Source organism: Mya arenaria, chromosome 3 (genome assembly GCF_026914265.1).
Source record: "Mya arenaria isolate MELC-2E11 chromosome 3, ASM2691426v1".
NCBI classification, from domain to species: Eukaryota; Metazoa; Mollusca; class Bivalvia; order Myida; family Myidae; genus Mya; species Mya arenaria.
In genome coordinates this window covers 6,554,117-6,569,095 of record NC_069124.1, presented here as the reverse complement: position 1 = coordinate 6,569,095, position 14,979 = coordinate 6,554,117, and the positions used below count along the sequence as shown (strand labels likewise).

Here is a 14,979-nt window from a genome sequence, read left to right as displayed (position 1 = left end):
AGACGGGGTTTTCCAGCACTGATCACCTGAAAACATACGTCCGGTATGCAAGAAAGGTCTTATAATATTAGGTACAAGTGTCAAGGGATGCCATATTTAGTGACTAACAAGCCGGATATGGCTGGGATATTTGTATTATAACAGAATGCATTGCGATGTTCGTATTTTATCGTTCAATTTTCGACATGATTGATTTAACATTTCACTGAATATTTTAGTCCATCCGTGATTTAATATTCTACTAGAAAAATGCATTTTATTACAGGAATTACAAGACATAGAAATTATTATGAAATAGATATTTGCTGAACACGTCGAATATGTATCGTTTATTTACATAATCCCCTTAGCATGTGCTTTATGAAACCACAACTATTCTAGAATTTTAGAGAGTACAAAAACTCGAAATGTCAATAGAAAATACATTTCTCCCACCTCAGATAAGTAGATCCATTAATTTAACCATGCAAGAAATTCTTATCTTGCCCACGGGCGAAGATAAAATGCCCGTATGGAACTTCTTTTTATGGTCACCATATTGTAATTACCTCCCTTGTTGAAGACTGTAGCGCATCATGGAAACCTTGTCTTGTGGCAATATTTTGAACGCTATTTAATTATTTCTCGCTTCAAATGTCACCAGAAAACAGTTTTTAAAGACCGAACAGACCATTTACATACTCTGAATCACTGCGCGAATATCCATGACAACCACGAATTATCGTATATCTGTACGCAGTTATTTTCACTAAGCACAAAGGAGTTCCAGCAAAAAATACATTTTTACTAAATTTTGTTTAACTGAGGTGGGAGAAAAAGCATCTACCATAGCCGCTCGTGTAAGATAGGTTCATCCCGACCCTCGCGCAGGGTGTTTTGCAGAAACTCGTTAAACCTCGTTTCCGCAAAACACCCTACGCTCGGGTCGGGATGAACCTATCTTACACTCTCGGCCATGGAAGATACTTATAATCACGATAGACAATAGGCAATACATTTGTTTCAGACGGTCATCTGAGCCACGCCCTTATACAATAGCGCGCCCTTCTCATGCAGTTTGAGCGCAGGCCAGACATAAAAGGCCAGACGTTTTCCAGTCTTCGTGTATGCTCGATAAAGGTTTGGATCAAAGTCAGCCTTCCTTGCAATGTCTGTGGGACACATGTACACAGGGGGGTCCTGAACAATCATCAACCAGCACAGCTCAACGGCCTGGTCAGCATATTTCAGCAACAATTTCAGCAACACGCCTCCTATCGTAGGTGCATTTCTCCCGGCACCTCTGCATATTTTCTCGACTTCTGTTTTAAATTTCTGAAAGCGTTGACCCAAAAATATTAGTTTTATTCCTGGGAGTGGCGTCAAGATCATTAATTTAGTTTCCATCTGGTTATTATGAAGACAAAAAAACGAAACAAATCCAATGAGTGAATTGCTGAGAAATCAACACAGGAACCTGCTTTTCAATTTTCATTACTTATATGTGAAATCATACATAACAAAATATTTTTTAAAGACAGCACCTTTTTGATATTAGGAAGAGCTGTATCTGCCTCTTCCTTTAAAAGTTGGACAAGCAGCTGCCGTCCTTCTTCAGTAGGTTGTGTCTAGTTAAAATAAATGGACTTTTAGCCAATTTGGTTTAATTAATTGTTTAAGACAGTGTATTGATCTGCTTTTCTCCTCCTCATGATCATGGAATTGAATGCTAGACTCATCCATGTACTTCCTAAAATTGAACACCTCTAATGCCTGTGCACAAGAGGATATACTACTTGGTGTACTATATTTATGGACATATACATATCTAGCTATGTTATAGCAAGCAGAAAATTTCCGAGTTCCGATTTTATCGTTAAGGGGTGTCATCCCTAGTAAGATCATGTTTGTGAGCGGGAATCGGGTTGCCGTCTGTTAAGTATGTTACATTAAAGGGCACATTTAAAATCATGTTATCTTGGGAACTATGCTCTGAACTGAGCTTGTACAAAATGCAATTGATATATGTTGTGACAGTTGTTTACCTTATCGGATCCCGATATACGTGTGTCAAACGAGCTCGTCAATGTTTTCATCATATCGTGCATAGTAGTTTTGGAAAAAGAATTGGCCGTCTGTATGAACAAAATTTGAAAACATCACGAAAACTCAGATCCTGTTATTTTGTAACTACTTAAATATATTTACTTTTATCTGTTTACTTACAACAATAAGAAAACTATTCATGCAAATGAAGTTATTTTATAGTCATCAGATAGTATGGTTCTGTAAACAACGTTACCTGAACTATTTGAAGTAAAAGCGAGATAGCACCCTTATCATCCATCTCCGACTTAGTCAAACCTTCAAATGCCTCAGTCCATTCATTGTCGTAAAGTTCCGAAAATCTTTCGGCAAGTTTTGTGGGTCTATTTGAATCACTCAAATCAGCAATATCCGGATTGTTTTGCCTTAATGCCTGGCCGGCCTGTTTGCTGTAGAGAAATACAAGTATAATACAATCAACTGGCCGGTTTTTCAGATTTTTGTATAGTTACCAATGTTGTAAAAGTCACCATTGTTAATTATCACTCTGTATTGTTCTGAAAGTTTCCCGGAAACACATATGATCTGCAGTTTTCCTTACCAGAGACAACTGGATTAGCTGTACTTGTATTATTCAAATGTATTACCACATCATCAACTAGTTCACGTTTGAAAGTTAACAACGATGTCGTTAATAACGTTGTTAACTTTAACAATGTTCTTAGCAGTCGGCCCAGTTATGACCGTTAGATATTTTTAACGCAAATATTTATTAATTTTATTATTATATGATTTATTATTATATGAGAGAGGTGGCAGTCGCCATGTGAACTTGTACATGTATATGTAGCTCTCTGTATAAGTAGAAGTTGGCTTTAAAGCTGCATTCTCGCAGATATACCATTATGACTTTTTATTTTTTGTCTTGGAAAAAGCCAATTTTTGCGTAAATATCTGCAAACCAGTTATATAACACTGCTGACAACAGATCAGATCGCAGATTTTCATATTTACTAACGGTTGAAGAAAATATATATGAAACATCAATTTTTGAACTTAAATATAAAAATCTTCGATCTATTTTTTTTTCAGCAGTCTTATATAACTTGTTTCCGTGGATTTTTGCAAAAAAATGGTTTGTTTCAAGACAAAAATAAGAAGGTTGTCAAAACGTTAAATTTGTGAGAGTGCAGCTTTAAAAGCCATTGCGAAATTTGTCCATCAAGTGTACTTAAATGCTTACTAACTAACGTATAAAACACTTTCCTCATGATTTTGTAGATGGCATTACAATTCATCTTACACGAGCATACCCATATAATATATATAATGTGTATGACCTCGATCACACATTTAAAATAATCATGGTTCTGTTGATGGTGAACAAGAGCACATTCAAGGATGATGTAGCCTTTAGAAGGTACATCATATACGCAATATAGTGTTTGGCAACCGCCGTGATAGAGTAAGCATCATCAAACGATTATGTTGTTATTATTGTATTTCTAAAATATCATTTTGCAGTATGACTTTATAAAAGGTTCGAATTGATGAACGGAAGTATGAAAACATCATGTAAATGTATATCACAATCATTTCACTGAATACGTGTTAAAAACCAACAAAAACATAATCATGTACGTTCCGCATCTCATGCTGTAAATGTATCTAGAGTATTTGTGTACATTTAAAGGTACCGCTAGCGTTATAGATGTTTACAAAAACGTCCATTGATGCAAAGCATCTAAGGGCGCCATGAACTAGTCTGTAAAGTTAACAAATACGTATGAGCATGAATGACAAAAGAAATTCATATTTATTTAAATACTATCTTGTCGGTTTCAATTAAGCAACTCATGGCCTCATGGGTCCAGTCAATGTGTACAGTAAGGGTAAAACGATTTCTAATAAAACGTATTGTGGTTTATATAATCGAGTAATAGGTAATCTAAATAGCAAACCTTTTGTATGTGTTTACGCAGTGAGATTTGGTGATTATTACTTCCAAATGTACATTCTTCAAATAATTCTTGTTTTCATCTGATGATTGTGACGTAAATTTTAATATGTGAGCACAAATAGGTTCGATCTAGCCTATGGACAGTTTTATAAGAATCTGTGCTTGAATGACTCAGCCATTTCTCGGTGATTGTCTACATTTCTCAGTAGAATGAAATATCAAAAAAACTTTATCGCATTTAAACTTCCAGTATATGTGAATTACTCAGAGTTATATGTAACACATATTTGCACTATTATTGAACGGAATGATGCGCTATATTTGTACATTAATCTGTTAATAATCGGATGTTGTCTGCTACGCTTTGAATTATAACTAAATAATGACGCCATGTTCTAAAGATAAGTTTACAACAAGGGTATGGGCTGTAAAACATGTTGATCAACTTGAATGTGTGTTATCTTTCAGCGTGGTTAGGAACTACAAAATAAATATTCACTTTCATTACAATGTTCTTAATGTGTTTCAAATCAATTTATCATCAATTTTGCAGTAAGAGAGATTAATTAAACGGTTTTTATCAATAACTCGGCCTCCCATATGCAATTCCTGACGAGCGTTTAAAAAACCCGCCTCGTTTCAACAAGGCGCAATTTATTGTCATTCTCACATTATCACACAACTGGTGAAATATTGCAACTTTTGACATTTACGATGTACATGTTCTTTACTGTTCTTTACTGTACATGTACGTTATATCTCGACTCAGATTAATAGCATTAAAATACCTTCTTTCTAGAATGTTCCTGTCTCTTTCAGCTTTTCTCACTTCCTCCTTTTGTTGCAAATCACGTGACTGATCACCTGAGTTACGTTTGCTTTGATCGTTCTTAACCGATTGCAACTGGTTCATGTGGTGTGAATTCCTTTCACTGTCATGGTCACTTCTCAAAGGTGTGTTCTGTTAAAGTTTGAAACAAAATTGAATTGGTCATGTTAAGAAGACTGTCAAAAGCAATGAATTATTATTTTGACTAGATGTATAAAAACAGCGTATCACTGTTACTCGTGGCTGTTTAATTAAGCCAAAGACTTTCGCTGACACTATGTTTAGATCTCATCTACGTATATCAAATGTACGTGAACATTGTTATTAAAATGTGGGTTCTTTTTAAATAAAAAAATACATGCATATAATTCCAAAAACTGTTTACCTTCAACAATTGTTTAAGATGTAGTTGAAATTCATCAAGAGTATCTTGAGCTTTACTGCGAGCCATTCTATCTTCATGATTCCTGAATTGTTTCAGCCATGTGCCAAGCTTGAACATTGCATTCTTTTGTTTCCCATCATCTCCAACAACAGCTACCAAATCATCGTGTTCCTTATCAGCTTCAGGCAGAAGCCTTCGCGCCCCATCAGCATCGTCATTCAATTGTGCGTTTAAAACTTTCTCAATGTATGTGTCATTGTTAGTTCCCATTTTATAAACTATTTACCAAATCGTCATTAACTGATGTATATTGAATTCGAAAGTACGACTCCATCTCTAAGCAAGCTCTATTTTATTTACTTCCTGGTTGTACTATTTTATTTACTTCCTGGATGTACCTTGGATTTGAAATAACTTGTCAGCAAATAAAGAAAATAGAGGTTACATTTAATTATTGTTAGATCACCAGGTATATCAATTTATTGTACATTATGACTGAGCTGAGCCATTTAATATGGAAATCCAAGGGAAAGCACTGTCAGTAATCTCAACTATCAATTTGATATAATTATTTCCCCTGGGAGCCATACTACAAGTTTGATTTTGATGTGTGTGCTATTTTAAATATTGCGGAAATATACACTTGTAGTTCGCATATGAAACCCATTTAAAGGGTTTTTCTGGGATATTGATTTCCATTTTAGTACATTAAATTCTTCGCTAAATATTGTTTGTTTTACTGTGTGTTGTTAAAGACCTCCAATGACTGTAATCGCATAGAGGAAACACGATTATTGATTTAAAAACGTACTTGACTTTTAAAAAGTCACTTCTCAAACTGAACATGATCCATATCGTGCCTTTTAATCCAAACAGTATATACCGCCGAGTTTGAAACGCACGCACGCACGTACGCACGCACGCATGCACACACTCACGCACAAGCACACAGACGCGCACGCACACACACAAACACAGACACACACACACACACACACACATGCACGAACGCGCGCACACACACACACACACACACACACACACACACGGGTGATTTTTTTTCATGTAGTCCTGTAAAATAATGAATTGTTGAAGCGTTATGATAGTAACAATTAGACGATTCAAAGGCAGATAATCTAAACAAGCATCAAATCCTAGACACATTGATAATAAATATACAAAAAAATAGTAAACGCTTACAAATGAAAAGAATGAAAGGATAATTGTTCCCCTTTACATTAGACCAAAAGCATTGTATTTAATGTGTTGTTGTTGTTGCCATTGCGATTATACTCATGAAGATGAGCTGGTAATACTTAAATCTTTATGAATATATGTTCTGATCTGGTATATTTCTCAAAATTAATATGTTGTTCAATAGAAATAATAAATTAAAGAAATCGTGATAATACAACTGGAACTACTGGAGCAAGCCTAGAAGTCAATATGTTATCCTGTTAAGAAGCACAGTGTTATGGCTTGAACAGTTCCCGGGCAGTCTGCTACTCTTGCTTTATATGTTTGTTATGATATTATGGGATATGATAATAAAGAAGATGCTTTCATCTAAAGCAACATTTCTTTCTCTTTCTTTGGTTTATGGATGTCGTTTTTGTGTAACGCAAACTCATTCGAATGGGTACACCTTTAAGAGTTATATTAGGATTACAGTCAATTCGTTAATAAGAAAGGTTATGCACTTTAATGCAATCACATATAAATATTGCTATGCATCTATTTAAGTCATCAATTAATCAGAATAACTATATATTGTTGATACATAATTATATCCTTTATAAAATGTATGTACACTGAAGCAACATTCAGGACCAACATATGCAAGTGGTTTGGTGATTTTTTACAAAACGCATTGGCTTATACTACAGAAAAGTGTCGTATCAGCCAATTCTATGGATTCTGATCTTAAATGTAGTATATTTTTGATTGCACATAACATTATTATCTGTAGAAAAAAAATAATATATGTATGCTTATCAAACTTATTAACCAGTAGGATTTCTAAAGACGCCAACTTCTGCTAACGTTCATATCTATAAAGTTTTTTACCAGAACCAATAGTGATTGTCACATTTCATTGTATTTATTGAAACCAGGCAAACAAGATATGCACAGGAAACAGACTCTCTGTTATTGACCTTCACCTTGCGCGACCCCTCTTGCCAAAACTAAGCCACCTTTATACAGCCATAACACAGGCCATACTAGGTATCTGATCTTCTCCCCAGAATTACGATACACTTTATATCGGTTCGGGTGGATTACTTCATCCTTGACCCTCGAGTCTATGTAGATAGGCGGATCTTGAATGGCCATCCGCCATGTGACAGCAATACATTCTTTGCTATAAGCATCCAACGCATTCTCGGATTTGATTCCATAACGTCGGTGTATCACTGGCAACGTCTTGACCAGGAATTGCTACAACCAAATAAACAATCAATTTTATATATTGTATTGTATATTGTATATATGTATAGTTTGATGTTTATAAATTGACCATAGAATAATCCATTTTTCAAAAAAAACTAGTATGCAGTTCAAATGTGCACAGCTCAATGACATTTGGCTTTTTTAATATATACTCGTACTAGTTCTTACGTCCTGGATTCGTTTAATTCCCAAGTCGGCAACTTCCTTTCGGTACTGAATCATATGTTTGACGTTCCTGGTTTTACTGAGTTGGTTTCGTTCAGTCTGAATAAACCAAAACAAATAAGAATTTGAAAGAAATAGCTTCAATATTTGGACAGACGCTTTTGCAATTAAGAAATATAAACAAATATTTTTGATCGAAATAACACTATTACTTCCTATGTGTCATTCAATATCCCAGATTACATTTATTTGGCATTATCTACAATAATAAGACCATTTGATATAAGTTGATGGCATTTATAACTGATTTCACCAAACTTACGTATGTAAACTTTCCATTTGTTATTATATTTAAAGCCGCATTTTCAAATTCTAACACTTGTAGTTTTGCTTCATCTAGGCACAGCCTGTAGGCTTCCTAAATAGAAAAGATATAAAAATATATATAAATAAAACCAAAATTATCACAGATTTTAATTTTATCCTGCCGTTTAATTTCAAGGGTTGGGTATTCATTGGTATTGTCTGCCAATAAGAGTTGTTGTTACGATTATTAATTTTGTTTATAAAAAATTATTTGCTTGTTTTATTGGTATACTTTTAAATGCCCTTATATAAATGTTTCATTGTTTCTGACACGCCATAAGTGCATCTTACCATGAGAATATAGAGTAAACACTCGATTGCTGTCTCCTCGATGACCGCCAACCGTTTAAGGGAATCCATTGCGATGTGCCACTCGCATTCGTAAAGCCGTGTGTACGAATCTGCTATTTTAGACGGACGATTAACGTCTGCTTCATCGTCGACTTTGCCTTCTGATCTGCATGTAGTAAAGCAGTGATACATGGATACTACTAGAACAGTACTTAGTAACAACAGCATACTTAGTAACAACTGAATAACCATACTAATAGCATACTATGAAATACAACAAAAGAGTAAATTTGGATTATTGAAAAGTATACATGTATTGTACATTTGTTATATATGTATTAATTATCAGGATAAGTATTCACCTGTCCCTTTTTTCTGTAAGCTTCAACGCCTGTTTCAATGTGGTCGGTTGCAAATTTTGATATTGACTATAAGATCCTGGATATTCATCGCTGTGTGCACCATTTACAGCATAACTCTCTTTCATATTCTTGAAACTATCAGTAGGACCCTGATCCTCGCCGAAAACCGACGGGGTGTTTTCTTTTTCTGGTGCATGACTCCTGTGTCTTGCTGACCATAGGTTTATTCTTCTCGATGTTGCATTTGAATGTTGTGATTGCAGTCTGTTGCTATCTTGCTCAAGTGTGTTTACCTTCGAAAAGTCGCTATCTCTGAACATATAATGACTTTTATCAAACGTGCTGGTTGGCATTTCCGGTTCTGGTTGAGCCATTTTGTCTGTGATTTTTGATGATTTGCCGTGAATAAAAGCATAGCTGTCTGACCCTCCAGGCTTTTGATAATAGAAATAAATTGATCATATTACAGATTAACGTTAAAGATGCATATATCTTAAATGGTTAATGGCAACAGTAGCATATGTGTTGACATAACTAACGTCTTTAGAGCTACACTCTTACAGATTGAAGTGTTTTGACAACTTTTTTTTTGTCTTGGAACGAGCCAATTTGCGAAAATGCATGGAAACCAGTTATATAAGACTGCTGACAAACAATTAGATTGTAGAATTTTATCTTAAGTTCAAAAATTGATGTTTTATGCAATTTTCTTAAACCGTTAGTAACAGTTTAAGCCATAAAACATTAATTTTCGAACGGATCTATGATCTTATCTTTTGTCAGCAGTCTTATATCACTGGTTTGCAGATATTTACGCTAAATTTTGCTCTTTCCAAGACAAAAATTAAAAAAAAAACGGTAAAAACGGTATATCTGTGAGAGTGCAGCTTAAACGCAGAATCTTATCTAAATATGTTTCAACAATAAATTAATCTCATTGGTCGATATTGGTGCAAAACATCGGCAAATAAAGTATTACCTCTTTCTTGATACCACGCGCGAAGTTTTCAAGGTATTCCTGATATGCGTTTTGCGCATTTTGTAGATTTGCACGTGCCTCCTCCCACTCACCTCTCTCCACGTGCCCTAACAGACTTTTAATGAAGTTCACTTTCTTTCTTTCTTCATATGTCAAATTAGAGCGAATAGTCTGGTATTCGTCTATTGCATCCAGTACCAACGGTTTCACATGCTGCACATTATTTATCGATAAGTGTGCAAATAAAAGCTCCAGTTTTGCAGCGCTAGGGTCAGCCATGTTAAGTTAAAGGACAAACTAATCGTTACTCTTGTATTTGCGTAGTCATGTTTGTTATCAAAGTATATACAATGTGAGTTAAATCGATCCATGTAAACTAATCTCTTTGAAACAATGATTTTAAATATCTGATTTAACTATGAGTTTAACTTCAATTCAAAATTAACGAGTTGTTTAAATATTTTATATCAAGTCAGCTTAAACAAAGCTTGTAATGGTTTTCAAATCAGTCAAGTAGTGTTAACTAATATCAAAATGAGATCAATATAGAATGAAGTAAAACGAAATCAAACGTATAAATAATATTTACAACTTCTTTAAATAGAAACCTCTTTCTTTAAGCTAATGTGGTACACATCATACTATCAAATAACTAATTATTTCATTTGATTTGTCCACCATGTGATAGGAAGCGTATTGCAACAACAAATAAAACAATGCAAATACAATAAAACGACATTTACAAGTTCGCACACAAAACAATGAATTTATCGTCCTTGAGCTGCTCCTTTCACCAGTATTAACCCTCCCTTTTGGACCTTCAATGGAGGCCATACGTAATACCACAGTGAGGGGCCCTCTTTTGTAAACGTATTGTAAAGCTCTGTGTTAAGCAACCCGCGGCCGCTATCTCTATCATCGACCATGTACACCTGTGTGAAATGGAAGGTTTTATCGAATGGTTAAAGATGTTGATTGGTCAATGTGTCGAACTATGGTGTCTATTTTTGTGGCAACGCTTCGTTAATGTTTTGCCAAAATGCGGATGCAGATTAAGTAATTTGAAAAAAAATAGTATTTGTTGAAATACAAATTGAAATACGGGCGTTTGTTTAAAAAACTTAAACAGTTGGGTAAAATATATGATTGCCAGACCTGAGGGTCAAGAACTGCCATCGCCCAGCATATGGTGACGCATTGGTTTGTATAGCGCAACACGGCACCATGCGTGCGTAAGTTCTGATATACACCCACGGTACGGATTATTTCTGGGAGGTAGCGCCGAATGAATGTCTGCAATTGTTTGTGTTTTTTATTACATTTCAGATTGGTAAATAGGAATTCGACATTAATGCAAATATTTTATTTCCTCTTGGAATTTGTTATTGACTGAATTCTAGTAGTTTGTTATACATTTATAAATAAATAAAACGAACTGTATTTTTTTTAAATCTGCACAGATTGTAATGTTTGTTTATGACTTACTTCTTGTAATCTTTCAACACATATGTTAGCCAATCCACGTCGATATTCAATCAAACATGACTTGTTCCCGTGTTGTTTTCCCACCATGCGCTGAAAACAACCCATAATGTTCATTTATATGCTCAAATCAGATTCTCAATGATATATATCGCGTTTAAGATGTGAAATCCTCAGAAAGCACATACATATTTTACATGTTTTAATATTGCTCGACTGGACTATCAGGAAAAATGCCTTTCACCCAACTCCTTACATTAACTCCCTCCATCAGAATCGACGCAGCAGCATCTTCAAGTTTTGCTATTTGAGAATCGGCTTCCATTGTACAAACACGATATGCATCCTGTAGAGAGACATTTGACTGAATTGTGTATTTATAAATTAATTTCCTTACAACCAATGTTTATTAACAGTGTATAACGTCTACACCAAATATAAGCAAATAATAGATCTTAATGTTTCAGAACAACACATAAGCTAGTTATATAGTGATCTAGATCAGAAGGTTTGATTTTGATATCTAGTGATAATTTTAGTTTTGTTAACTGATAAGAAATACTCGGAATCACACCTAAAAAGTACTTCCAAAAATGACCTAAATGAAATTTACCAGAACAATGCGAAGGAGACAAGAAGCAGCATTTGGCTCAAAAATCTTGAATTGCTCGAGCTCTTCCATTGCATCACACCACTCGTTCTTAAATAACTCGCTGAACTTCTCTGCGATGCGTTGAGGAGTGCGAAGGTCGCTCATATCAGTTTCCACGCCTCTCCGTCTGTTTTGTTTTGGTGGCCTGGGCACATATGTTCTTGTTAGTTAAATGGTACAAGGAAAATGTTTGTGGATCAAGACGAAGATCCAAACACGCGTAGATTACAGCCAGATATAAGAGGTAAGTTTTGTCTTAATTGTATTCTTGATGTAACCTTTGTATTATTTCTTTTCTTGATCTACGGACAATTGTAAATCCATGTTCTTAATTATATAATGTCTCCATACATATCGCGTTATTAAGTTAGCATATCTTATATTTATTAACATGAATGAAAACCTACTCAACTTTCGATCTCTCTGACTGCGACTCCCTTCGTTGGTCTGAAAAAGCCACTCTCTTTGATTGCGATGACGGTTTCATTAACGACAGGTCCGTTGGTACCTGCATTTAAAGGGAAGTTTTTTTTTTACAATATTTATATGAAAAACTAAAGCAACAAGAACAGTAGTCGACAGTTAAAACATAAACCCAGTTTAATGGCACAGGGTCAACGCCATGACATAGGACACAAAAACAAACAGTCACAAACCAGAAACATGGAACGAACCAAACCCTACTGTCTGTAGGAAGATATAACCGACTTTTCAATCATTTCTCCCATCGAACTTTAGAGGAGTGTTAGTAAACATTCCAAGTAATATTTGAATTATGTTGTATTATTGTTTCATTCTGTTGCTGAACAGGTCATCATGATTGTGTTTGTTATAAATAAAAAAATAATATTAGATTTTCCTAAACAAACAACTTACCCGATTTTTCGCAGACTGGATATTCCTGTAAAAGTATCGGTAGTATTCTTGCTCTGCTGGTTCGAGAAGGTTCCGAGCTTGCATCCATCTTTCAGCTTCACAGTAGTCCAGTAGGGACTGAATGTAACTCACCTGGTTGGTAGAATAGAAACACTGCTTCTATTTTCTATCTTTGTGATGAATAAGCAAAAATGATAGACAATCAGCAATTCTTTATATTTTTATGAAATTTAAACAATATAAACATTTGTTAAAAACAGAAAATGAATCTAGTTTGAATATTTTTAGTATGTTTATATACAAAACTTGTGAATTTATATTCAATAAGTTTAACTAATTATCAATCTTTTTGTGTGATGAATAACTCTTTATTACTGTATTTTAACAATCTTTCTACTCAAGCACTTAATATCACTAGTTCCATGCATAGATATATTATGATAATACACTTATCAAAATGATATTGTAATAGCATATACCTGATTATATAATAAAATAAATCAAGTTAAGTGTATACAAACTTAGTTTATATTTTACATGTCGTTCAAACTTGTAAAATGTAGATGTTAACTCGATTATCTGCATATTATTATAACATTTTGCTACAGTGTGTAAAAATGATACATTTAACGGTATATGTCACGCATATAACATGACGAATCGCCATTGGTCCAGGACTGGTGATTCAATGTTTTTCCATTTTGGGTCACTTATCTTTATATCGTACCAAAATTGCGTCTAGTTGCGATGAATCATGTTTACAAGACATATACGTTACGGAGTTAGAAGGTAACATGGTATGGAATATACGGGACACAGAATGCCATATTCGGGTTTGAGCTTTGCTCTCCACCGATATTGTTTTCGTTGCCCATTATATCCTATATCGTGTTCAACCATCTCTTTAATGCATGTTATACTTTGTTTTGTTTATATTAATATACAAAATGTACACTTTTCAGTGTGCTACAGATTTAGGTGGAATGTAAAGTATATTATTTGTGTTTAAATTGTATTATTTTATTTGTTTAATGTGTTTGCATTTTGCTTATAACTTCAATTTATAAAAAATCCTATCTGTTTCCGTTTTCGTTATGTTGTATTGTATCCGGTCACATAGGTCTATGATCTTCTGGTTAATAAATGTTATGTTCAATAAAAACGTAATATTATACCTTTCGTTTCTCCTCTGAGTTCAGCTTCGTTGCATATCCAGTGTATTCTGTTCTTGCGTCCAGTAGTATACGTGAAATAATATCCTTCTGATTTTGATGAATGTAATCAAATAAAAGTTCCAACGTGTTTTTCGGCAGTGCTCCGTCCATTTTGAAGCACACAATGTTAAACTTTCAAAAGTTGTCACTTTGCCGTATTGATCGTTATTTAGGCAAGAAAAGAAAAATTCGTTTTACGGAACACTGAGTAATCAGATATTTTGAATAGCACCGAACAGATAGATATTCTGTGCGATAACAGGATTCGAGTTACGGGGCTTTACTATTATATATTATTTTGATCTTAAAATCGTTTTGAGCAAACATAATATACTGTATTATATGTTATTTGGGTTGCATGAACACTTGCCTTGTAAACACGTTCTTCAAAGCGAGTTTTCTTCATATGTTTTTTTTTATATTAAATAAAGCTCAACAATTTTAAAAGCTACACGGTAACAATGTAATTGAAATAAAAAGGTGCACGTCTACGAAAGTACATTCAAGCGCAAAGATATTTTTTCGCAAATTTATACGTGAACACAAATCGTAAGAAAATATGTCTGTTCACATTCCTAACGACTACTGAAGAATGGAAAGGGCACATTCATGTACATAAATGGTTGATGTAAGTCTGATTTCGTTATCTGCGTCTTGACTGCGGTAAAATAAATCGAATTGCATCCTTTATTATAGTGCTTTCAAAACATGTGTTTAAATTTTCTTCCGTAAAAATGCATTTTCTGCTAATACTAATAGTAATGAATCAATTATTTCGTGCGATTTTTTCGTTAAACATTTTGTTTACATTACTATAATAAAGAAAGTTGTTCTAATCATAATACGCCCATGAAGATTTTTTTCATATCTTTTCGACAAACGTGTATTAAATACACACTGTTAACAACATGAACAAGGTCGGGGCATTTGGAAGTAAACAGA

The 14,979-nt window shown here is 34.3% G+C and overlaps 3 protein-coding genes across 3 annotated transcripts; all 3 read right to left on the bottom strand.

The window, feature by feature from the left end:
* Positions 1-159: 159 nt before the first annotated feature.
* LOC128228799 (uncharacterized) lies at positions 160-5,698 on the bottom strand. Its single transcript, XM_052940300.1, has 6 exons — positions 5,200-5,698; positions 4,774-4,946; positions 2,282-2,474; positions 2,025-2,114; positions 1,524-1,607; positions 160-1,314 (listed from the first exon to the last, which is right to left on the bottom strand). The coding sequence occupies exons 1-6, from the start codon at positions 5,467-5,469 to the stop codon at positions 1,003-1,005; spliced, it is 1,122 nt and encodes a 373-aa protein (XP_052796260.1). The 5' UTR covers positions 5,470-5,698; the 3' UTR covers positions 160-1,002.
* A 1,184-nt stretch (positions 5,699-6,882) lies between these two features.
* LOC128228599 (uncharacterized) lies at positions 6,883-10,235 on the bottom strand. The gene is made up of 6 exons (XM_052940005.1): positions 9,814-10,235; positions 8,835-9,268; positions 8,473-8,638; positions 8,138-8,233; positions 7,819-7,914; positions 6,883-7,638 (listed from the first exon to the last, which is right to left on the bottom strand). The coding sequence occupies exons 1-6, from the start codon at positions 10,090-10,092 to the stop codon at positions 7,348-7,350; spliced, it is 1,362 nt and encodes a 453-aa protein (XP_052795965.1). The 5' UTR covers positions 10,093-10,235; the 3' UTR covers positions 6,883-7,347.
* A 144-nt stretch (positions 10,236-10,379) lies between these two features.
* On the bottom strand, positions 10,380-14,194 carry LOC128228600 (uncharacterized). The gene is made up of 8 exons (XM_052940006.1): positions 13,999-14,194; positions 12,824-12,955; positions 12,355-12,455; positions 11,909-12,092; positions 11,552-11,641; positions 11,299-11,388; positions 10,969-11,106; positions 10,380-10,745 (listed from the first exon to the last, which is right to left on the bottom strand). Exons 1-8 carry the CDS (start codon positions 14,146-14,148, stop codon positions 10,581-10,583), a joined length of 1,050 nt encoding a protein of 349 aa, XP_052795966.1. The 5' UTR covers positions 14,149-14,194; the 3' UTR covers positions 10,380-10,580.
* Positions 14,195-14,979: the final 785 nt, after the last annotated feature.

Bases quoted from the DNA above. Each gene is read 5' to 3' on its own strand.
- LOC128228600 (XM_052940006.1), bottom strand. From the start codon at position 14,148: ATGGACGGAGCACTGCCGAAAAACACGTTGGAACTTTTATTTGATTAC. The intron at 12,956-13,998 runs GTATAATATTAC...TCTACCAACCAG, and splicing joins ACTCAGAGGAGAAACGAAAG to GTGAGTTACATTCAGTCCCT. The intron at 10,746-10,968 runs GTCTGGCAATCA...CATTTCACACAG, and splicing joins TGGCAGTTCTTGACCCTCAG to GTGTACATGGTCGATGATAG.
- LOC128228599 (XM_052940005.1), bottom strand. From the start codon at position 10,092: ATGGCTGACCCTAGCGCTGCAAAACTGGAGCTTTTATTTGCACACTTA. The intron at 9,269-9,813 runs GTAATACTTTAT...TATTATCAAAAG, and splicing joins CGCGTGGTATCAAGAAAGAG to CCTGGAGGGTCAGACAGCTA. The intron at 7,639-7,818 runs GTAAGAACTAGT...ATTTGGTTGTAG, and splicing joins GAATTAAACGAATCCAGGAC to CAATTCCTGGTCAAGACGTT.
- LOC128228799 (XM_052940300.1), bottom strand. From the start codon at position 5,469: ATGGGAACTAACAATGACACATACATTGAGAAAGTTTTAAACGCACAA. The intron at 2,475-4,773 runs GTATTTTAATGC...ATTTCTCTACAG, and splicing joins AGGAACATTCTAGAAAGAAG to CAAACAGGCCGGCCAGGCAT. The intron at 1,315-1,523 runs GTGCTGTCTTTA...CAACGCTTTCAG, and splicing joins CTCTTCCTAATATCAAAAAG to AAATTTAAAACAGAAGTCGA.